This window comes from Trachypithecus francoisi, unplaced genomic scaffold (assembly GCF_009764315.1).
Source record: "Trachypithecus francoisi isolate TF-2019V2 unplaced genomic scaffold, Tfra_2.0 Lachesis_group18, whole genome shotgun sequence".
Classification (NCBI taxonomy): Eukaryota; Metazoa; Chordata; class Mammalia; order Primates; family Cercopithecidae; genus Trachypithecus; species Trachypithecus francoisi.
Genome location: NW_022681463.1, coordinates 16,573,153 through 16,597,853, shown reverse-complemented (window position 1 = coordinate 16,597,853; position 24,701 = coordinate 16,573,153). Strand labels below are relative to the sequence as shown.

The following is a 24,701-nucleotide window of genomic DNA, read 5'->3' as shown; positions in this document are numbered from 1 at the left end:
TTCATTTCAATGGAGTCATTCCATGCCGGTCTCTGTGACCGGCTTCTCCCTCTTACATATTGTCTTTCACATTCATTCATATTGTGGCACGTACCCGTACTCCATTCCTTTCTATTTTTTGGTTTTTTTGAGACGGAGTCTCTCTCTGTTGCCCAGACTGGAGAGCAGTGGTGCGATCTTGGCTCACTGCAACCTCCGCCTCCTGGGTTCAAGCGATTCTCCTGCCTCAGCCTCCTGAGTAGCTGGGACTACAGGCACATGCCACCACGCCTGGCTAATTTTTTGTATTTTTAGTAGAGATGGGGTTTTACTGTGTTAGCCAGATGGTCTCAATCTCCTGACCTTGTGATCCACCCACCTCGGCCTCCCAAAAAGTGTTGGGATTACAGGTGTGAGCCGTCATACCCAGCCACTTCATTCCTTTTTATGACTAACATTGCATCATATGGATATACCACCTTTTGCCAGCTGATGGGCATTGCATTTGTTTGTATGTTTTCTCTATTGTGTATAATGCTGCAATGAACATTCATGCACAAGTTTTTGTGTGGACATGTTTTCATCTCTTCGGGGTGACACCTCATGTCACATTTGGCAAGCTTCCAAATTAACCACCTGGGGAAGGGCTCACAATGCATGGCTTATCCTGTCCCTGAGTAGAGAGTCTTATCGTGACTCCCTCCAATCTTACTGTGCTGATACACTGATTAATATATAGCCCACTAACACTGAAAAGGTCGCGGATTTGCTTCTGAATCGTGACGTTTTACTGACTGTCTTGTGCTAAAACATTTTAGTCCATATGTTGTCATCTGTAGTCAGTGATCATAACCTCTGTATTATAAACTCCAATAAAAGTGGAAAGCTCGGGCCGGCCATGGTGGCTCATGCCTGTAATCTCAGCACTTTGGGAGGCTGAGAAGGGCAGATCGTCTGAGGTCAGGAGTTCAAGACCAGCCTGACCAACATGGAGAAACCCCATTTCTACTAAAAATACAAAATTAGCTGGGCATGGTGGTGCATGCCTGTAATCTCAGCTACTCGGGAGGCTGAGGCAGGAGAATCGCTTGAACCCGGGAGGCGGAGTTTGCGGTGAGCCGAGATCGTACCACTGCACTCTAGTCTGGGCAACAAGAGCGAAACTCTATCTCAAAAAACAGAAAGAGAGAAAGAGAGAGAAAGAGAGAAAGAAAGAAAATGGAAAGCTCTAATATGAGGAGTCCCCTCTCTTCTAAACTTACCTTTTTTTTTTAAAATAAAAGATAGGGCCTCACTCTGTCACCCAGGCTGGAGTGCAGTGGTGTGATCATGGCTCACTGTAGCCTTGAACTCCTGGGCTCAAACAATCCTCTCATCTCAGCCTCCTAAGTAGCTAGGACTGCAGGAGTGCACCACCATGCCTGGCTAATTTTTAAATTGTTATTTTTGTAGAGAGGGAGTTTTGCTTTATTGCCCAGGTTGGTCTTGGACTCCTGACCTCAAGTGATTCTCCTGCCTCCACCTCCCAAAGTGCTGGGATTACAGGCATGAGCCACCACACTCGGTCTTCCTAAACTTTCTTATAAGAGCCTTCCAACTTGCAGCAGACTCTGGGACATGCCCTACTTTGCTGATGTCTCTTCCCAGGTTGACCCTCACATTTGGCTTCCAATAAATCAAATTATTTCTGCCTCGACACCCTTAATTTTGGTCAACATGGTTATATACCTAGGAGTGAAACTACTGAGTTATATAGTAAAACTCTATGTTTAACATTTCAAAGAACTGTTTTTCAAAGTGGCTGTGCCATTTTAGATTTCCACCAGCAGTGAATAAGGGTTCTAATTTTTATTTATTTATTTGTTTGTTTGAAGATGGAGTCTCACTTTGTCACCCAGGCTGCAGTGCAGTGTCACCAACATGGCTCATTGCAGCCTCGACCTCTCAGGGCTCAGGTGATCCATCCACCTCAGCTTCTCGAGTAGCTGGGACACACCACCATGCCTGGCTAATTTTTGTATTTTTTGTAGGGACATGGTTTTGCCATTTTGCTCAGGCTGGTCTTGAACTCCTGGGTTGAAGCAATCAGCCCACCTTGGCCTCCCCAAGTGCTGGGATTATAGGCATGAGCCACCATGCCCAGCTAAGAGGTCCAGTTTACCCGCATCCTTAACAATACTTGTTATTGTCTACTTTTTTTTTTTTTAAGATGGAGTTTCACTCTTGTTGCCCAGGCTGGAGAGCCATGGCACAGTCTCGACTCACTGCAACCTCCACCTCCCAGGTTCAAGCGATTCTCCTGCTTCAGCTTCCCAAGTAGCTGGGATTACAGGTACCTGCTACCACGCCCAGCTGATTTTTGTATTTTTAGTAGAGACGGGGTTTCACCATGTTGGCCAGGCTGGTCTCGAACTCCTGGCCTCAGGTGATCTGACCACCCTGGCCTCCCAAAGTGCTGGGAATACAGGCGTGAGCCACCGTGCCTGGCCTATTGCCTATCTTTTTGATCAGAACCTAGAAAGTATGCAGTGGTATCTCACTGTGGTTTTAATTAAAATTTCCCTTAAAACTAACAACTTTGAGCATATATTCATATGCTTGTTTGGGTATCTTCTTTGAAGAAATACCTATTTAAATACTGTGCCCATTTTAAAAATTGGGTTGTCTTTTTAGTACTGAGTTGTGAGAGTTCTTTATATATTCTGGATATGAGTCCCTTCTCAGATATACGATTTGTAAATATTTTCTCCCATTCTGTGCATTGTCCCTTCAATTCTTGATCACATCATTTGCAGCACAAAGTTTTCCATTTTTATGAAGCCCAAGTTCTTTTTCCTTTTTTTCGTCACATGTGGTTTTGGTTTTCTTCTATAAATTTCATTGTTTCGGTTATGTGAAAGAAAGTAGAACCTCAGGACCCCAAAGTCACTGTGCTGGCAAGATGAACACAATTATATACAATTATAGCCGCGTTTAGTTACACTGCAGAGAAATTTGGGAACACCAAAGAGAAGGAAGACGCCGAAAGTTTGATGAGAAGAAATGGAAATCAACCACAAAGATTGGCAGGTGCTTTTTTTTTTTTTTTTTTAAATCTTTTAGTCAAGCCTCCAAAGTTATGGAAGAAAATGGTGTCCAGCCAATGAACCAAGTGTGAGAATACAAAAAGGCATTTTCAGGCAAGCAATGACTTGGAATTGATCTCATATTCCTCTTGACAAGATACTTGGCCATATGCTGCCACAAAAGTAGAAAGAAGGCTGAGAAAGATGACATGAAATCCAAGAAAGAAAGGCATTAACCTGGCACACAGTGAAAAATTCTACCAGGATAGTGGTTCAGCAGGACGACAGAACCAGTGCTCCCATTAGCTCGAAGAATGTGCTGAAGAGTTGGTTTTTCAGGAGGAAAAGTGGATTCCCAGGATAACAGTATAATTAGGAAGCTGGTAACCTTGGAGACTGGGTAAAGGCTTATGTTTTTGTTAACAAGAGGCCAACTGGGTTACAGGGAAAAAAAGGTGAAGCTGTGCAAGAAAGCCTTGGTGAAATGAAAGCAACCAAGACGGGCACTGCTGAACAATTCATCAATGTAATAGGAGATTTCAATGCCTCTGGACAGTCAAGACATTTTCAGTGGAGGGATACATTTTCAAGGATATAAAGTAACATTTTCTCTTGCAGACTGATCACACTTTATTATGTTGTAAATATTATTTATAGGGTCATACTGTAAATCCTGTTTATAGATCTATTATTTAGACTCAGCCTAGCACAGGGAAAACAGAAACATAAATCTAATAAATATTAACAATGTGAAGCAAACAGGAGGTGAGATGAAAAGTAAAAGTTCATTTCACCACCATTTGTATTAGTAAGTTGTTTTTTGGTTTTGTTTTATTTTGTTTTTTTGAGACAGGGTCTCGCTCTGTTGTCCAGGCTGGAGTGCAGTGGCAAAATCTTGGCTCACTGCAGCCTCTGCCTCCCGGGTTCAAGCATTTCTTCTGCCTCAGCCTCCTGAGTATCTGGGATTACAGGCACATGCACCATGCCTGACTAATTTTTGTATTTTTAGTAGAGACAGTGTTTCACCATGTTGACCAGGCTGGTCTTGAACTCCTGACCTCAGGTGATCCATCCACCTCAGCCTCTCAAAGTTCTGGGATTACAGGCATGAGCCACCATGCCCAGCCTATATTAGTAAGTTAATAGACATTGTCCCAAAGTATAGTTAAGTCTCTATTATTTTGTGTTTTAGTGCTAGCTCGTAAAAGCTAAAATCAGAAATTATCAAAGTTGTGCCTACAGGGGACTGGAGACTAGGGTTGAACGTTGAGGTGAACAGGAGAACTACTCTCATTCCCCCCAGTTTATTCTTATTAAAGATTTATTTATAGGAAATTGACTTTTGGGGTGTAAGTGCCATATACATTTTAACAGTATCTTGATTTATAAATACTGTCACAATCAGAATACGTGGACCCCAAAATTGTGCTACCCCATAGTCAAACCTTTCCTCCACTCCTAACTCAAGCCAGTCACTAATGTGTTCTGTGTCCCTGGAGTTTTTGGCTTTCTGCAAATGTCATGTAAATGGAATCATACAATTGTTCTGTCAATGCCACTTTTGGCGGGGGAGTGGGACTGGGCAAGAGAACAATTTCCGTTTTTAATCACAGAGCTACTGCAAAAGGAACCAGTGAGCTGTCCCTCCCTTCCCCTTCTCCACATCTCCAATCACAGGTGTGGGAAAAGGAACTCCAGCCCAGGGCAGGACCGGCCCCTCCCCACACCCTCAACGTTTAAGAAAGAAAAGTGTGTCATTTTTTGAGGCTGGCTTCTTCCACAGCACCATGCCTCTGAAATGCACTCATATCGTTGTACTGAGTCTGTCCCCTTTTTTGCTGAGTGCTGGATGTTTATGCATCCCCCGTTGAAGGACATCTGGGTGATCTGCAATCTTCGGTGATTATAAACAGAGCTCTGTAAACATTCATGTGTGGGCTTTTATGTGAACACAAGTTTCCAGTTCTCTAGGGTAAATATCTAGGAGTGGGATGGCTGGGTCACATGGTGAGTGTTTACCTGTATAAGAAACTGCCAAACTGCTTTTCAGAGGGGCTACAGCATCTTGTCCTCCCACCAGCAATGCAAGGGAGTTCTGGGTGCCCTGCGTCCTCACCAATACTTGGTACTGTCAGGGTTAAAACAATTATTACAGCCACCCGATAGGTGTGCTCTGATAACTCCCTGTGGTCTTCATTTATATCTCCCTTAATAAGACCAATGCTATTGTTCATGTGCTTATTTGTCATGTGTGGATATCTCCTTTGGTGACATATCTGCTCAAATCTTTTGCTTTTTTAATTGGGTTATTTAAAATTAAATTTAAATTAAGATTATATGAATTTGCTGTGGAAGAAACCAGCCTCAAAAAGTTGCACACTGTATAATTCTCTTTACATTGAGCTTTTAGAGTACTTAACCTATTTTGGATACAAGTTCTTTGTCAAATACATGATTTCTAAATATTTTCTCCCAGTTCGTAGTGAATCTTTTTATTCTCTTCAGACTGATATTGGCTGGGTGCCAATATCAATGAGTACAATGTATTCAAATTTGTACTCATATCTTAGTGTAGGCCCAGCACAGTGGCTCATGCCTGTAATCCCAGTATTTTGGGAGGCTGGGATGGGAGGACTGCTTGAGCTCAGGAGTTTGAGACTAGCATGGGCAACATAGTGAGACCCCACCTCTACCAAAAGTAAAAATTAGCTGCGCGTGGTGGTGCGCACCTGTAGTCCCAGCTACTTGGGAGGCTGAGGCAGAAGAATCACTTGAGCCCAGGAAGATGAGGCTGCACTGAGCTGTGATTGCACCACTGCATTCTAGCCTGGGCAGGAGAGCAAGACCCTGTCTCAAAAAAAAAAAAAAAAAGTGACATTGACAGATAAAACATTTTTAGTTTTGGTGAACTCTATCAACTTTTTCTTCTATAGATTGTATTTTTGGTGTCATAGTTAAGAACCCAAGGTCACAAGAGTTTATGTTTCTTGTATAAATTTTATAGTTTTATATTTTACTTGTAGATCTATAATCAATTTTGAGTTTTCACATAAGATGTATAAGAATTTAGTATAATTTTTATATATGAATTGCGTATAAGATCTGAGGTTTAGGTCAAGTTCATTTTTTACATATGAATGTTCAAATGTTTCAACACTGAATGTTGAAAATACTTCCCTTAATCCATTGAACCGTCTTTGCATCTTTGACAAAAATCAGTTGCTTGAGTCGGGATTATTCATTCATCTATAGGTCTATTTCTTTGCCAATACCATTTTGTCTTGATTGCTGTAACTCTACAGTACGTTTTAAAACTAGTGGTAGTAAGACTCTTCTAACCTTTTTTCAAAATTATTTGAGCTATTCTAATTCCTTTGCCTTTCCACATACATTTTAGAAGCAGCTTTTTTATACCCATACAAATAATGCTATGATTTTGATAGGAATGGCAATAAAGCTATAGGTCAACTTGGGGAGAAGTGACATCTTTACTACATTAAATCTTCGGGTCAGTGAACACAGCTGTCTCTCCATGTATTTAGCTTTTCACTGATTTCTTTCACAAGCAATTTTGTAGTTTTTACCACTCAAATCCTGCATGTTTTGTTAGATTTGTATCTAAGTATTTCATATTTTGTGGGGGGAGATAGTACACATGAAATGGCTGTAAAATTTCAGATTCCAACTCTTCATTGCTAGCACACGGAACTGTGGTGGATTTTGTGTTTGTCCTGTGTCCCGTGACTTTTCTAAATTCACTTATTGACTCTAGGAGCTTCTTTTGGTAGAGTCCTGGGAACTTTCTCTATAGACAATTGTCATCTATAAGTAGAAATTTAATTAATTAATTAATTAATTATATTGATTTATTTTGAGACAAGGTCTCATTCTGTCACCCAGGCTGGAGTGCAGTGGCAGGATCATGGTTCACTGCAGCCTCAACCTCCCCAAGCTCAGGTGATCCTCCCCCCTCAGACTCCTGAATGGCTGGGATTACAGGCACACACCACCATACTCAGCTAATTTTTTTTTTTTTTTTTTTCCTGAGACAGAGTCTCGCTCTGTCAGCCAGGCTGGAGTGCAGCAGCACAATCTCAGCTCACTGCAAGCTTCATCTCCCAGGCCCAAGCAATTCTCCTGCCTCAGCCTCCCGAGTAGCTGGAATTACAGGTGTGTGCCACCACGCTCGGCTAATTTTTTTTTTTATTTTTGTTACAGATGGGGTTTCACCATATTGTTCAGGCTGGTCTCGAACTCCTGGGCTCAAGAGATCCACCCGCCTCAGCCTCCCAAAGTTCTGGGATTACAGGTGTGAGCCACCACACCCGGCCAATTGGAAATATTTTTATTTCTTCCTTTCTAATCTATATGCTTTTACTTCTTTTTCTTGTATCTTTGCTCTTGCAACCAGCGGATGTTTAACAGAAGTGGGGAGGATGGAAAACTCTTACGTTGTTCCTGATCTTAGTGGAGAGCTTTTAGACTTTCACCATGAACTATAATATTAGCTCGAGTTTTTGATGTCCTTTTTCAGGGTAAGGAAGTTCCCTTCTATTCCGTTTGCTGAGAGTTTTTATCATGAATGGATGCTGAATTTTATCAAACGCTTTTTTTAATCAATTGATAAGATGATGTACATTTTCCTCTTTAGTTTATTAAGATGGTGCGTTACATGGATTGGTTTTTTTTGGAATATTGAGCCAGCCTTACATTGTTGGGACTAACCCTATTATCTCATTTCATATCCTTGTTACATTTGGACTTTACTATGGGTATGCATTACTTCCATAAGAAGCTGATAAAACTTAAATTTTAAAGAAATATACATACCTGATTCCATTTTCTCCTTTTTTTGGCTTCTGGTTAAGACCATCCATTACCTGAGGGAGAAAACAGCAATATAAAAATATTTTCAAAATAATTTTCATTAGAATGAGTTTAGATGAATGTTTCAGTCTTTGAGAAGGTGGTATTGATACTTATCCTAGGAGCTAAGGACACGGTTACATTAGAAGGGCTCTGGAGGCTGGGCGCAGTAGCTCACGCCTGTATTTCCAGCACTTTGGGAGGCTAAGGCAGGAGGATCACTTGAGCTTAGGAGTTTGAGACCAGCCTGGGAGACACAGCGAGACCTTGCCTCTATTAGAAAGTAACCAGGTGAGGCGATGCACACTTGTAGTTCTAGCTACTCAGAAAGATGAGGTGGGAGGGAGAATCATTTGTTGACAATGAATCTTGAGTCTGGGAGGTCAAGGCTGCAGTGAGCTGTGATCATGCCACTGCACTCCAGATGGGGCAACTGGTGGAGATCATGTCTCAAAAAAAAAAAAAAAAAAAAAAAAAAAGAGGGTTTCTGGGCCAGGAATGGTGCTTCATGCCCGAAATCCCAGAGCTTTGGAAGGATCTCTTGAGGCCAAGAGTTTGAGACCAGCCTAGGCAGCATAGTGAGATCCTGTTGAAAGTGAAAGAAAGAAAGGAAGAAAGAGAAAGAACAAAAAAATGGAAGAAAGGAAGGGAGGGAGGGAGGGAGGGAGGGAGGGAGGGAAGGAAGGAAGGAAGGAAGGAAGGAAGAAGGAAGGAAGGAAGGAAGGAAGGAAGGAAGAAGGAAGGAAGGAGGAAGGAAGGAAGGAAGAAGGAAGAAGGGCTCCATTTCTTCAGCTTTGATTTTTTTTTTTTTTTTTTGAGACGGAGTCTTGCTCTGCCACCCAGGCTGGAGTGCAGTGGCCGGATCTCAGCTCACTGCAAGCTCCGCCTCCCGGGTTTACGCCATTCTCCTGCCTCAGCCTCCTGAGTAGCTGGGACTACAGGCGCCTGCCTCGTCGCCCGGCTAGTTTTTTGTATTTTTAAGTAGAGACAGGGTTTCACCGTATTAGCCAGGATGGTCTCGATCTCCTGACCTCGTGATCCGCCCGTCTCGGCCTCCCAAAGTGCTGGGATTACAGGCTTGAGCCACCGCGCCCGGCCAGCTTTGATTTTCTTTAAAGCTAACATGAGCCTCTACAATTTTTGATCGTTGGTTGCTGGGCTTCCACAGAACACTACTCTCCAAAACTTTAGAACAAGCCACTCAGCAGCTCCCTAATTAAGCAAATGACCACGAGTCTTAATTCTATATTGCAGTTCCATAGAAGCTCACTTAAATGTACTTTACAGAATGTCCACAACCCTTTCATTTAGCTCAACTATACCTTCCTAGCTGCTGCTGCTTTTTTTTTTTTTTTTTTTGAGACAGGGTCTTGCTCTGTCATCCAGGCTGGAGCACACTGGCATGAACATGGCTCACTGCAGCCTCTACCTCCTGGGCTCAAGCAATCCTCCCACATCAGCCACCTAAGTAGCTGGGACGACAGGCATGCACCACCACACTCAAATGTTTAAAATCTGTGTAGAGACAGGGGTCTCACTATGTTGTCCAGGCTAGGTTTCATAGCTTTTTATGAGCAAATGACATATTTAGATCTCTGTATTTTCTCATCAAATATTTTGTATGTATAGTATTTTATTGCTTTTACCTGGTAGGCTTATTATACTTTTTCAGAGACTGCTCTAATTTTCTGACTATTTAGTGCAAATTTTTAAATTCAGTGCAATTAGTATTTTAAACTCTCTGAAAAAGTCCCTGAGAATTCACATATGTACCGTTTGTGACTTCTGTACACACACGCACATCCGTGCACAGACCCCATACAATGTCCAGAGATTGTCTTTTTAGAAACTTCAATTAATATTAGCTTTTCCTATCCACCAGTCATACTATTATTGGAAGTCTGACTGGTGTTTTTGAAGTCTTGTGTTCCAGAAGAAGGAAGAAATTGAGTATGAGCTAATATAATACTACAGGGGAGTAAAACAAAGTCACAGTATAAAAATTTGGGCCTCCAGTATCACAAACAGCAAAGAGTCAACTGTAAGTGTTCATGCACTTACCACCCGGTAGTGATTGGGGGCCCACACTAGAAGCGTGTGGCGCTGGCCCTGCTTGAAGTCGTCAGTTACGGCAGTGACTGGTGATCCAGGAGAAGAAATATTTATACTTGTCAGTTTGTTTACATCAAAAGTCATATATGCATTTGTCTATAGAGGGAGGGAAAGAGGCATAGTTAATATGACAGTCTCAGCACTATGCAACTGAACACTGGAACAGCAGTTATCTGATATTCCACATTTCCAAGTTCATGTTCATAGATATCAAAAAATGCCTGTGGGGAGTTGGCATTTATTTGCCTCAGGTTCCCACCCACTCTTACAGACTCTGTCATGAGGTTTTTAGTACCACCACAGGAACAACGCTTTTCACCAAGAATCTTATTTTTATTTTGTTTTTATAAAAATAAATACTACGAGACTAATTCCTACTGTTAGGCAAAGAACAGCATTAGGGCAAAAGCAACAGCCCTCGGGAAAACCAATACTGGGCTGCTCCAAGCATTAGGTAATGGGCTTTTTGTTTTTACCTTCAAGATTATTAGTTTGGCAAGGTCTAAGATGGTGGTGCTCAACCATGGCTAAACAGGAACGAAACTGGCTGAATCTCAACACCTCTGGGGCTAGGGCTGGGCACGGTGGCTCATGCCTGTAATCCCAGCACTTTGGGAGGCTGAAGCAGGCCAATCTCTTGAGGGCAGCAGTCTGAGACCAGCCTGGCCAACAGGGCAAACCCTGTCTCTATTAAAAATACAAAAATTAGTTGGGTGTGGTGGTTTGCGCCTGTAATCCCAGCTACTTAGGTGGCTAAGGCATGAGAATTGCTTAAACCCAGGAGGCAGAGGTTACAGTAAGCCAAGATAGCGCCACTGCACTCCAGCCTGGGCTACAGAGTGAGGCTCTGTATTTAAAAAAAAAAAAAAAAAAAAAAAAAAAAAAGATCTCTGGGGCTGGGACCTGGTATCAAAATTTTCAAAGCTCTCCAGGTGATTCCGATATGGGCAGGAGGTTGAGTACCACGAATCCAGATCAAGGGTGATCTAGAGCAGGGTTTTCCATCCTTGGCAGTGTGAACACCTGGGCCAGGTAATCTTTGTTACGGAGGGCTGCATGTCAGCATCCCTGGCTTCTACATGAGATGCCAGCAGCATACTCCCAGTTGCTACAACAAAAAATGTCTCCGAGATGGCCAAATGTCCCCTAGCATCAAAATCACCCCCAGTTTAGATCCTTCATCTGGTGGTTCTAGGCTCCAGCAGCAGCAACATTCCTGAGAGCTAGTTAAATGCAGCACTTCAGGCCTGCTGATCAAGAATCTGCATTTTGACCAGGTATGGTGGCTCACACCTGTAATCCCAACACTTTGGGAGGCTGAGGCAGGCAGATCACCTGAGGTCAGGAGTTCAAGACCAGCCTGGCCAACATGGCAAAACCCCATCTCTACTAAAAATACAAAAATTAGCCAGGTGTGGTGGCATGCACCTGTAATCCCAGCTACTTGGGAGGCTGAGGCAGGAGAATCGCTTGAACCCTGGGGGCAGAGGTTGCAGTGAGCTGAGATCACACCACTGCATTCCAGCCTGGGTGACAGAGCAAGACTCCATCTTAAAAAAAAAAAAAAAAAACCTGCACTTTAACCAGCTCCCTGAGCGATCTGCATACACAACACACAACATAGTATGGAACACACTGGTTTAGAGTACAGCCAACATGAGATCAAGATCCGTAGTTCACTTCTGGGCTGGCCTTGGCATTTATACAAGGACCAAGAAAAACAGCTTCTCTAAATCCTATTGTAACTGGGGTCAGAAGATGAAAAAGAAAGCAGCATTTCCATCTACTTACTTGAGACAATGGGTCAAGTGTCACCATCTCTCCAGGAAGAGATATATTCATGGTATTGTTTCCTATATTCAAAACTTTAATTTGGATTTCATTTCCTTTGGGGAAGACCGGAAGAGTTTTCTGAGCAAAATAAAATAAAATTGGCAATGAGGTCTTCAATAGAACACGGAAAATCATCTTAACCTTGGCATGGGGGCGCTTTACCCCAGCTGTGAAAAGCTGTGCTGCCTGAGACACGCCAGGTGTCTCCCACTAAGCTGCCAATCACAGACCCCATGGCACCCACAGAAATGACTTTTGTACAGAATATTGAAGTGATATGGTTTGGCTGTGCCCCCACCCAAATCTCATCCTGAATGGTAGATCCCATAATTCCCAGGTGTTGTGGGAGGGACCCTGTGGGAGATAACTGAATCATGGGGGCAGTTTCCCCCATACTGTTCTTTGTGGTAGTGAGTAAGACTCACGAGATCTGATGGTTTTATAAGGGGAAACCCCTTTTGCTTCGCTCTCGTTCTCTCTTGCCTGCCGCCATGTAAGATGTGGCTTTCACCTTCTGCCATGATTGTGAGGCCTCCCCAGCCACGTGGAACTGTGAGTCCATTAAACCTCTTTTTCTTTGTAAATTACCCTGTTCTGGGTATGTCTTTATCAGCAGCGTGAGAATGGACTAATACATGAACGAATCAGAAAGATGCCGCTCTTAGGCTTATCTAGCCACTTTCAGGCCAAAGGATGCCAGGATACAAAGCCAAATATCTGAGGGCTCCAAGTCACTATAACCTAAATGAATATCCTTCTTGTCATGACACCTGAGATCTACCGTCACCCGACTCCAGTGTTCTCCTGTAAGTCTGGAAGCCCAGTCCCCAGCCCTAGACGCAGCAGTGTACACATCTCACAAATGTCTGATGCCCTCCTGCCTCCATACCTTTGTTCAGAGTTTTTGTGTTTTTTTCTACAATGCCCTCTTTCAAAACCCAGTGTCACTGAAGCAATCCATGTCCACCTTAGCCCACAATTCATCTTCCACAAAGCTGGCTATGTCCAAGAGGAGCGTTGAGTACAGCCAAGTTCATGGCAGCACTGTTCGCAATAGCCAAAAGATGCAGGCAACCCAAGCGCCTGTCGAAGGTGAATGGATGAACAACGTGGTGTATACACACAATGGGATTAGTATTCAGTTTACAAAGGAAGGAAATGCTGACGCAGCCTACAACAGGAGGAACCTTGAAGACAACATGCTAAGTGAAATTAGCCAGTCACAAAAGGACAAATACCATATAATGCCACTCATAGGAGGTGCTAGAGTAGTCAGATTCATAGAGTCAGAAAGTAGAATGGGGGTTGATGGGGCTAGGGGAGTGGGAAATGGGAGTTGTTTAATGGGTACAGAATTTCAGTTTTGTAAGACGAAGAGTTCTGGAGGTTGATTGCACAACAATGGAAATGTACTTAACGCTACTGAACTGTACACTTAAAAATGGTTAATATGTGACCGGGCATGGGGGCTCATGCCTGTAACCCCAGGACTTTGGGAGGCTGAGGTGGGAGGATTGTTTACCAGCCTGAGCAACATAGGGGGGCCCTGTCTCTACAAAAAATGTGTAATAAATTAGTCGAGTGTGGTGGTGCATGCCTACAGTCCTAGCTACTCAGGAGGCTGAGGTGGGAGGATCGTGTGAACCCAGGAGGTTGTGGCTACAGTGAGCATGATTGCACCACTGCACTCCAGCAGCCTAGGTGACAGAGTGAGACCCTGTTTCAAAAAATAAAAAAAAGAAGAATATGGTAAATGTTATGTTATACATATATTTACCACAATTATTATTTTTTTTTAATTTAAAGACATTAAAAGAGCTGCTCTGCCTATGGAGTAGCCACTCTTTATTCCTCTACTTTCTTAACAAACTTGCTTTCACTTAAAAATATAAATAAATAAAGATATTAAAAGACAGAGAGAGAGGGGGATGGAAGGAATGAGAGAAAGAGAGAGAGAGGCAAAGAGAGGGAGGAAGTAGTGGGGGATGGCAGGGAGAGGGAAGAGGGTCTTACCTACCACATAGCCCTGTTTCTAGGAGCTGATCTCAGACTACCAGCGTCAGAAGTCTAGTTTAGCACACTGTGAGTCCAACAGATGTGTGGGTTAACTTACAAACCAATCATTTTAGAAACACTAGAATTCAAAATGCATTCTCACATCAAAAAGACCATTTACACACATTTGAAGTGATGCTTGTTTGTGAATGATGAACTTCTTTTAACCAGATCCCCTGGGAATTCAGATTGTGAAGGAACCTGTTCTGTAAACTTCTTTTCCATTATAAAAACTGTATTATAAATGCAAGTTACTTATGTAAGCTTTTTTCCCCTGCTGAAGCCCACCCACTTTACCCTCACACCTGTGGTGCCTCCCACTGCCCACAGCTCCAGGGCTCAGTTTACAGAGAAAGACCTTGGCCTCCCCTAATCCCCTTCATCCTGAAGAAAGAAGATTCTGAACGCTCCACCTAAATTCACCAGGAAAGGACGTGGGAGAACCAGGGGACAACTCACATCGATTTCCACCTGCACGATGGCAGCCGCCACAAAGGCCAAGGACGCCAGGAACATGCCAACTGTCATCTTCTTCAAGGAGCTGATGGGACAGGAGAAGAGTGACTCTCAACCAGTCTCACATTGATGAGCTAAGCTAACCCCCCACCCCCACCATCCCCCCCAACAAAACTAAATTTCCTCCAAAAACATGGGCCTGAAAGTGCCCCTCCCCTTCTTGGTCATGGATTCATGAAGATTCAAGGAGGATAAATGGAATATATCTTCTTGTTTGCATGTTTACTTTTTTTTTTTTTTGAGACAGAGTCTCTTTCTGTCACCCCGGCGGGAGTGCTGTGGCGCAATCTTGGCTCACTGCAACCTCTGCCTCCCAGGTTCAAGTGATTCTCATGCCTCAGCCTCCAGAGTAGCTGGGATTACAGGTGCGTGTCACCACACCCGGCTAATTTTTTGTATTTTTAGTAGAGACGGGGATTTGCCATGTTGGCCAGGCTAGTCTCGAACTCCTGACCTCAAGTGGTCTGCCTGCCTTGGTGCTAGAATTATAGGTGTGAGCCACTGTGCCTGGCCTGTATATTTACATTAATTTCTAGAAACTATAGTTCAGGTGCTACTCCAGATTACAATGACCATTCCTATTATCTGCGTAGAGAAGAAAGCCTGATTAAAGGCCTTTTCAGGCTGTCACTCACAGCATTTTTATTGCAAAGAACATTTTCAGAAACATCAGCACACAAACATTTGTTTTCTTCATTATTCAAAACCCTATCCTCTAGGTGAGGTTACGGGAGGGGCTGCAGGCTGAGCACAGCCCATCTGCAAAGCCCTGGGACCAAGGGAGCCTCACCCAACCCAACCCACCCAACACCTACGTGAAATTGAAGCCACATTTTGCAATGAGAGGATACAGCACAGCATCGAAGATCGGAACCATGATCACGATCAGGATGGCGTTCACGGTCTGCAGAGGAAGTGGAGGAGAAATGTTAAGCTTGTCTCAAAGACGACTCTGATCCCTGAAAGCAACTTACATTTCTTCTCCTACCTGCATCTGATCGGGCTGAATTTCGAGAGCTCCCTAAAAAGAGAGGAAAACAATCTCAGTGCAAAATGTCATGAAAGGGAAGAAGAACGGGGACAAAGAAACTAAAACAAAGGAGTCAAACTTACGATTTTCCCGGACATAGTTGCTGCCTGCAGTGTCCACCTAGAGCCCTGAAAAATGAATAAATTTGCTGTATTATTTGGGAATGTGGGTTTTTAAAATTTTACAAGTCAATGGTGAGTCTTTTCCATATCAGGAATGAGGTCTGACATGTTACGGGATCTAAAGTTGTTTTAAACATCAAGTTAATCTCCCAGCTCTATTATAATACTAGGTCAAAAGCAAGAGGTTGCATTTCTAGTGTACGAGTGTCCACAATATGGAGTGCTCCAACCCCTCCTGAAGCTGCACAAAGCACTACCCTGAGATGAAGCTATCCCCTAGGAAATACACAAATGCACTTCTGAGGCTCTTTGGAAAGCATAGCATTGTCTTCTAGGTGACAGAGCTGTGTACACTGCGGATGGTCTATATTCACTGCCATCTAAGTTTCAAAAATACTATTGTTAACAGCCATTCTGACAGTCTAGGCTGGCCCCGACTAGATCTCCATCAAGAGAGGTGGATTTAAACCTGGGCAGCCCCTTGACAGTCAACATATTTCACGGTGAAAGAGGACCCAGGACTGTACAGGTAAATATGATTATGCCCATGGAAGACTAAACCTGTAAATGCTTCCACATGAATCCATCAGCTCCACTACAAAGACATCATAGAAAGTCAGGAAATTGGTCAGGCGCGGTGGCTCACATCTGTAATCCCAGCACTTTGGGAGGCCGAGATGCGTGGATCACCTGAGATTAGGAGTTCGAGAGCAGCCTGGTCAACACAGCAAAACCCCATCTCTACTAAAAATTAGCCAGGTGTGGTGGCAGGTGCCTGTAATCTCAGCTGCTCAGGAGGCTGAGGCAGGAGAATCGCTTGAACTTGGGAAGTGGAGGTTGCAGTGAGCCAAGATCGTGCCATTGCACTCCAGCTTGGGTGACAGAGTGAGACTCTGTCTCAAAAAAAAAAAAAAAAAGAAAAAGAAAAAGAAAAAGAAAAGAAAAAGAAAGAAAAAGAAATCTACCCCTATTTGAGTTCTTCACACAGGCCAGTCACTGAGTACCTTACGGATGTTCTCACACTGGACCCTCACAGCCTTGCGGAGGGTGATTAGCACCCTTTGGGCAGGGTTAAGAGTTATTACAGTGACTCAAGTCTCACAGCTACCAGGTGACGCATGTGTTTCCAGAGCAAGCCTCATTCCAGTGACCAGTTCCTGTCCGCAAGCAGCGCTGCCTCCCGGGTCCGTCTGACACATCTCAATCTCCTTACAGCTGATACTCACATTTCTCCCAAGCAGTGGTTTATTCCCACCATCATCCTCCCTGCTCAAACCCTTTGTGTTCATTGTGTGTTCATGTGTTCATACATTTGTTTTAAACTCCAGTTTCTAAGAGAAACAATGTCTATTTTTTTTTGTTCTGTAAACCAGGATTGATTTTTTTTTTTTTTTTTTTTTTTTTTTGAGATGGAGTCTTGCTCTGTGGCCCAGGCTGCAGCACAGTGGCCGGATCTCAGCTCACCGCAAGCTCCGCCTCCCGGGTTCACGGCCATTCTCCTGCCTCAGCCTCCCAAGTAGCTGGGACTACAGGCGCCCACCACTTCACCCGGCTATTTTTTTGTATGTTTTAGTAGAGAAGGGGTTTCACCGTGTTAGCCAGGATGGTCTCGATCTCCTGACCTCGTGATCCGCCCGTCTTGGCCTCCCAAAGTGCTGGGATTACAGGCTTGAGCCACCGCGCCCGGCCAGGATTGAAACACTATCCGATTGCTTTGGTTACCGAGCCCCACGCATTCAGCTGTCTAACACGATTGTGAAAAATTCCCGGGTATGTGTCTTAGGGCTGCGGTAGAAAGAGACAACAGGTCACCTGCCGGGTTCTAGGTCCCTGCTCGGAGAGGAGTCATTTTCCACCCCAGGATGGTACTTCCAGCCCAAGCATTCCATCTTAGAGTGGAAGAGATCAAGTCCCTCTCCATTTATGTATGGACTCCGCAAAAGGCAGTGTATCTTGTTACCACCTGCATTGGTAGGAAAACAAACTCTTTACTCTCAGTTTTGATTGGTAAGAGTCCTGGATGAAATCTTTCCCAAGGCCCCTTGACCTCACCTAATTGTCTTCATTGTTTAGCAACAGAAATGTGGATAGAACCACCTAGAATTGCTTTTGTTTTTGTTTTTTACAATAAACTTAATGTGATCGAACAATTAAACAAGTGAAATATAAATGAGGAACTGGAAGAGAACTTTTTAGGTGTGAAATACAAAGTGAGCCTTGGTACCTGGCAGTGTCGGATGTACGCTTGCTCAGTGAAGAGGAGAGGAAGCAGAGTTTCACATTACCTGCTGGTCAAACAAGGCCCAGAACATTGGGAGTGGAATATACAGGAACATCACCCTCATAACCATCTTAATTTGGGAGATGAGCCGCTCCTGTAGTTGGAGTGGAGGAGGGACAAATTAGCCACACCCTGTGTCCTGTGCCACTCACGGCTTGCAGTTGCTGCTGAGTTTCAGTGGAGACACAGATATTTGCATCTAGAGACAAGCTGGGAGGTGATTAATCCAAAACATACTGCCGCAGTTTTCTTTAGAAAACCAAAAATGTCTAAACTATTTAAAAAATGAGTGAAAACATCTATTTAGAAGGTAAATTACGTGCATTTACTAAATGTAAATCCCACCACCACTGTCACCACCGCTTGACTCTCCTAGATTCAAACTAAGGTTATGTGATCCCAATTATATATAATTAATGCCAGATTATACCAAGTGAAAAACTATGAAAAGGTAGTATTATTTCCAGATCTATTTATCAAGTTATTTCAATTTTAAAAAATGCATGTATGCATAGTTTTATTTAATATGCTATAAAAGCTAGGAAGGTATAACTGATCATTTTGTCCATATAACCTTAATCTCAATTGAGATTTTGGGTGTTCACTTCCTGGGGGAATCAGGGTCATTGTAGCAATGACAGTTACTTACATCGTATTTCTCTTTAGCCCAGTCCAGCCAGTGCTCCCTCTTGGGAAATGCCTTACTCCGATGCCTAAATCTATTTTTGATGGCAAACTGAAGGAAGGAAGAAAAATCAAATTTCAAAACAGGACCAATGACTTTGTCAGGGAAGCACATTTCAATTAAACTACCTTTAGTAGAAAAATATGCTTGCGAGAAAAGCAAAATATACAATTGTATCTACTAGTATATGAGCACTTATTTCTATTAACAGTCTCTTTCCAACAAGCATTTGAGTTGGGGTGAACAGAGTTAAGCTGTGTCCACTTCACTCTCCAGATCCTCTAAAGAAGCACGCCCAATGGAAATAGAACACGTTTGCAATTTAAGTTTTCTAGTAGCCATCTTAAAAAGAAAAAGTGGAACGGCTGAAATTCATTCTACAAACGTCTTATATAACATGATAAACCCCACTCTGATTTTAATAGGTAATCAATATTTAAAAATTAAGATTTTTTACCTTCTTCCATATTTTCTTCAAAATCCAGAGAATATTTTATACTTATGAAATAATCTCAATTTATTTGTTTTTGAGACAAGGTCTTGCTCTGTCATCTAGGCTGGAGTACAGTGGCACTGTCTTGGCTCGCTGCAGCCTTGATCTCCCAGGCTCAAGTGATCCTCTCAGCTCAGCTTCCCAAGTAGCTGGGACCATGGGTAGGTACCACCATGCCTGGCTAATTTTTTCATTTTTTATTTTTAATAGAGACAGGGTTTTGCCATTTTGTCCAGGCTGGTCTTGAACTCCTGAGCTCACGCGATCCACTGGCCTCAGCCTCCCAAAGTGCTGGGGTGGTATGAGCCACCATGCCCGGCCAGCATATCTCAATTTGGATGCTAGATTTTTATTAGAAATATTTGATCTGGGCCGGGCGCGATGGCTCACGCCTGTAATCCCAGCACTTTGGGAGGCCGAGGTGGGCGGATCACAAGTTCAGGAGATCGAGACCATGGTGAAACCCCGTCTCTACTAAAAATACAAAAAATTAGCCGGGCGCGGTGGCGGGCGCCTGTAGTCCCAGCTACTCAGGAGGCTGGGGCAGTAGAATGGCGTAAACCCGGGAAGCGGAGCTTGCAGTGAGCCGAGATCGCGCCACTGCACTCCAGCCTGGGCGACAGAGCGAGACTCTGCCTCAAAAAAAAAAAAAAAAAAAAAAGAAATATTTGATCTGTATTTAGGTTTTATAAAGTTTGTGTTTGAAAACCTAGATTTACACACTAAGTTGTTTCAAACATACTTAAAAGCTTTCCAATAACTGAACTGAGTATTAGTTTTTAAGAGTAAGAACACACTACAGAGAAATATATTTATTAAAAAATTAAGGCTATAGGGAAATGTTTTAAGACATAATAACACAGGTCAGAAAAATACGATGACCCACCCATCATAAAATTAGGGGCTATTAAGATTCCTTGTTAGTGTTGTTTAGGAAAAAGGCCTTTGGGAAGAGCAAAGTGCATTGGCAATGACACAGCAGGAAGCAATGCTGGTGGAGGCTGCAGGCATGAGTGTGATCGAAAGGCAGTAACTGGGCCAGGCGTGGTGGCTCACACCTGTAATCCCAGCACTTCGGGAGGCTGAAGTGAGCAGATCACTTGAGACTAGGAGTTCAAAACCATCCTAGCCAACACAGCAAAACCCCGTCTCTACTACAAATACAAAAATTAGCTGGGTGTGGTAACGCACGCCTATAGTCCCAGCTATTCGGGAGGCTGAGGCTGAGGCAGGAGAATTGCTTGAACCTGGGAGACGGAGGTTGCTGTGAGCCGAGATCCTACTACTACACTCCAGCCTGGGTGTCAGAGTGAGACTCTGTCTCAAAAGGAAAAGGAAAAAAAAAAAAAGAAAAAAAGAAAAGCAGTAAGTTAAAGCTACAGGCTGACTTTAGGATACTTCGCAATATAGTTCTCATGACTCTAAATAGCTTGAAGTTGTTCTTCTGGAGTTGGAACTAAGTTGTCAATGACTCGTTAAGGAAGGACTTGGATGGGTAATTGGTAAGGTCCCCTCTTTGCTTGGAAAAAGGTTTTTGGTGGGAACAGGTCTAATGTCAGAAGAAAAGAGTATAGCTGCCCTTGAAGGGATTTTTTTTTTTTGAAAGGGAAAGGGCACATTTATTTCAAAAAGTGAAATACAACACAATACAACAATCTAATAGTACAGTACAATTGAAATATAATACAATAATCCCAGCACTTTGGGAGGCTGAAGTGGGCGGATCACCTGAGGTCAGGGGTTTGAAACTAGCCAGGCCAACATGGCAAACCCTGTCTCTACAGAAATAGAAAACTTAGCCAGGTGTGGTGGCATGTGCCTGCAGTCCCAGTTACTTGGTAGGCCGAGGCAGGAGAATCACTTGAACCAGGAGGCAGAGGTTGCAGTAAGTTGAGAATGCATCACTGCAATCCAGCCTGGGTGACAGAGCAAGACTCCATCTCAAAAAAAAAAAAAAAAAGAAAAGAAAAAAGAAATATAATACAATAATCTAATGCAATAAGGCCAGGTAAGATAAAGTAAGTGATCTAAAATTATCTTAAGGCTGCCTTTTCATCCAAAAGATTCACACATGTGTTTTTTTTAAAAAAATAAATGAGGGCCGGGCGCGGTGGCTCAAGCCTGTAATCCCAGCACTTTGGGAGGCCGAGACGGGCGGATCATGAGGTCAGGAGATCGAGACCATCCTGGCTAACACGGTGAAACCCCGTCTCTACTAAAAATACAAAAAAAACTAGCTGGGCGAGGTGGCGGGCGCCTGTAGTCCCAGCTACTCGGGAGGCTGAGGCAGGAGAATGGTGTAAACCCGGGAGGCGGAGCTTGCAGTGAGCTGAGATCTGGCCACTGCACTCCAGTCCGGGCGACAGAGCGAGACTCCGCCTCAAAAAAAAAAAAAATAAATAAATAAATGACACATTTACCTCCAGTTATACAACATATACAGTATGTTCACTAAAAAAATGGGGAGTGTATAAGAAAAAAATTATGTGATTCCATTATCTAAGGATTCCCACTCTCAACATTTATTTCCCGCCCATACATGTATGTGTATGTGCATATACTATGGAGGTACTTGTGGAAGAAACCGTATTCTGCACATTCCTGTCACCAAATATTCTTTAGAAAGAAGACTGCTCCCGGCTGCATGTCATGCCAGAGATGAGCTGTCAGTTCGGCACCATCTTCCTATTGGCAGCAATTTGGTGGACTGATATTTTCGCTATTATAAGTATTACAATGATAATCTTTGTATGTGAGTCTGTGTTCACTTTTTAAATTTTTTTTCCTTACTCTAGTTTTGTTTTGTTTTGAGACGGAGTCTCCCTCTGTCACCTAGGCTGGAGTGCAACGGCGCAATCTCAGCTCACTGCACCCTCTGCCTCCCAGGTTCAAGCGATTCTCCTACCTCAGCCTCCCGAGTAGCTGGGATTACAGGCACCCACCACCATGCCCAGCTAATTTTTGTATTTTTTAGTAGAGACAGGGTTTCGCCATGTTGGCCAGGCTGGTCTCGAACTCCTGATCTCAAGTGATCCGCCCGCCTCGGCCTCCCAAAGTGCTGGGACTACAGGCCTGAGCCACAGTGCCTAGCCTATTTTCTTACTTTTAATTCTTGAAAGCAGCATGACTGACTTGAAGTATCTGAACACCTGAGACTCTTGCTACACATTGCCAAATTGAGCCTCCTCCTTTTTCATTCATGCTCCCTGACAAACCTCAGGTGCTGTTCTGCCATTTTGATAGATGAAGAGTCACTTTGATTTGCTTTTCTTTGACCATTGATCTTATTTTATAAGCTCAAGAGCCATTTCTATTCCTCCCTTATTAAGTTATGTTTGTGTCTTTTTCCATTTAGAAGAAACTACAATTTATTGAAATCGTTAAGAACACTAAAAATATATTTAAAGGAAAGTCAAAGCTTAGATTTTAACTTATTATACTTTAAAGGAATTATTTTAATTTATATTAGATTTTAATTTAACTTAAAGAATTTAATTTAATGTAATGGAAGGTTCTGAGGTGGTTAAATGGCCTTGAGACAGAGCAGCTGAGATACTTACATGGATGCACTTGGCCACTTTACTCATGATGTTGCCCTGCGGCTGCAACTTCTTGTACATCCCACTGCCAATGATAAACACAACTAGATAGGGCAGAAGAAGACACGTCAGCAAAGCATGTGCCAGAGCGACCTGTGGCCTAGAGAGAGGCACCTTTATTTGAATTATAACTTTGTTTTGGGATAATGGGATTACTTATGGAATGGATTTGCTTACCAACCGCACAGTTTAGAAAGTGCTTTTAACCTTCACAACCCACAAAAACCTATGAGTAATGTGATATTTGTGTTCTAATATGCAAACCTTTAAGCCTAATATCATCTACTTCCCATAACTTAAGGTAGCTCACGTACACTCACACAGGTATTTAAGCACAAGTTCTATCTCTATTTAAAGAGAGACAAAACGAATCAGTGCTTTCATAGAACACATTAATGTATTTTTCCGCTAGGACAATAAATGGGGCCAGGTGTGGTGGCTCAAGCCTGCAATCCCAGCACGTTGATAGGCCGAGGTGGGTGGATCACTTGAGGTCAGGAGTTTGAGACCAGCCTGACCAACATGGTGAAACCCCTTCTCTACTAAAAATACAAAAATTAGCTGGGTGTGGTGATGGGCACCTGTAATCCCAGCTACTCAGGAGGCTAAGGCAGGAGAATTGCTTGAACCCAGGAGGTGGAGGTTGCAGTGAGCTGAGATCGTGTCACTGCTCTTTAGTCTGGGTGACAGAGTGAAACTCCATATCAAAATAATAAAAATAAAAATAAATGGAGCTGTAATTTTCTGAATGCAATGGGAAGAGAAAACTTCCTCTTTCTCTTTTTAATATTCAGGAAAAAAGAATTAATCTTAATCATACATTGCAGAAATTTTTTCTGTGGCCACTGTACAGAAGCAGTTACAATTAATTGCATCTGCAGCTACAGTTTTATAAAAGTTGGAAGCACTTTTCAATGAGGTCATTCTTCCATGGACCTTTTTGGTAAGTCACATTGTGAAAATAACTTGGAAAAAAAACCATTCTGGGGCTGAATGTGGCTGCTCACGTCTGTAATCCCAGCATTTTGGGAGGCCAAGGCAGGAGGATGACTTGAGACCAGTAGTTCTAGAGCAGCCTGGGCAACATAGTGAGATCCTACCTCTATCATCTTATTCAAATTTTTTTTAAAATTTAAAACATTGTTGCAAGAGTCTCTGAAAACATAGTCCATACACTAGGATTTCTGATTATCCAATACCACACTTCAATAATTTAAAAACACTGATAGATAACTTGAACTCTACTTATTTTTCTCAATTAAGAGGGCCTGAGATTTTTGACAGGTGCTAGCTCCAAGTATGTGCCTATACTATAGCTGTTCTTTATAGTTGATGAAAGAAATGTTTACTTATATTCTTGCCCAATGTCACCCTTTCTCAATGCAGACATGGATGGTAAAGATGTCCAAGAGATTGAGTCTGCGTTTTCTTTTACAAACTAATATTTAATGTTTAAGCGTCTGATTAACTGAAACCTAATTCAAGCATAGGAATTTCTAGAGGTGGTGCTGACACATCGGATTTGGCCTATTCTCAATTCCTCCAGAAGAAAAAGCATAATCTTTGATAGAGGAATGACTTGTACAGATGAAATAAGAATGTACCTAACGTGCTTAGTACGGTGTCCGGTGTAAAGCAAGATTTTTTGAAATACTATCTGTCTCCTGCCAAGAATTAAAGAGGAGGAGGTATCAATGAGCCTGCTAGGGGACAGTGGCAGTATGGGAAGAACCATGGAAGGAAAGAGACATTAAAAAGAGAACACTGAGCTCTCACCTAAATGAAAGGGGACAGTTAAATTGCTACAATGTGAGCAAAAGAGATTTAAAATGGTCTTATTCCATGCACTACTAACATCTGAAAACAAAAATTGGAGACAGAGACATGATTGTCAGCTCAGCAAAGCTGATGACAATCTCATTTGAGTGGGAAAGTGTCTCTGAAGAGTTGAGGTGGCCGCTGAGCTATTGTCTTCTTGCACCATTCTTGGCCACCTTTCACATCCAACCATCTCATGTAGACAATGCTACATTTCCCAAAAGCCAATGCCAAGAACTAATGTGCC

The 24,701-nt window shown here is 42.9% G+C and overlaps 1 protein-coding gene across 1 annotated transcript in view; it reads right to left on the bottom strand.

Moving 5' to 3' along the window:
* Nucleotides 1–24,701, bottom strand: part of SLC15A1 (solute carrier family 15 member 1) — a 72,622-nt gene that overhangs the window by 8,063 nt on the left and 39,858 nt on the right. The window contains exons 9-18 of the mRNA XM_033177384.1: nucleotides 22,598–22,680; nucleotides 18,509–18,595; nucleotides 17,864–17,953; nucleotides 15,540–15,584; nucleotides 15,415–15,447; nucleotides 15,242–15,330; nucleotides 14,370–14,451; nucleotides 11,814–11,933; nucleotides 9,972–10,118; nucleotides 7,875–7,924 (exon numbers count right to left, since the gene is read on the bottom strand). Coding sequence (XP_033033275.1) covers nucleotides 7,875–7,924; nucleotides 9,972–10,118; nucleotides 11,814–11,933; nucleotides 14,370–14,451; nucleotides 15,242–15,330; nucleotides 15,415–15,447; nucleotides 15,540–15,584; nucleotides 17,864–17,953; nucleotides 18,509–18,595; nucleotides 22,598–22,680 — 826 coding nt within the window. The remainder of the gene's footprint in view (nucleotides 1–7,874; nucleotides 7,925–9,971; nucleotides 10,119–11,813; nucleotides 11,934–14,369; nucleotides 14,452–15,241; nucleotides 15,331–15,414; nucleotides 15,448–15,539; nucleotides 15,585–17,863; nucleotides 17,954–18,508; nucleotides 18,596–22,597; nucleotides 22,681–24,701) is intronic.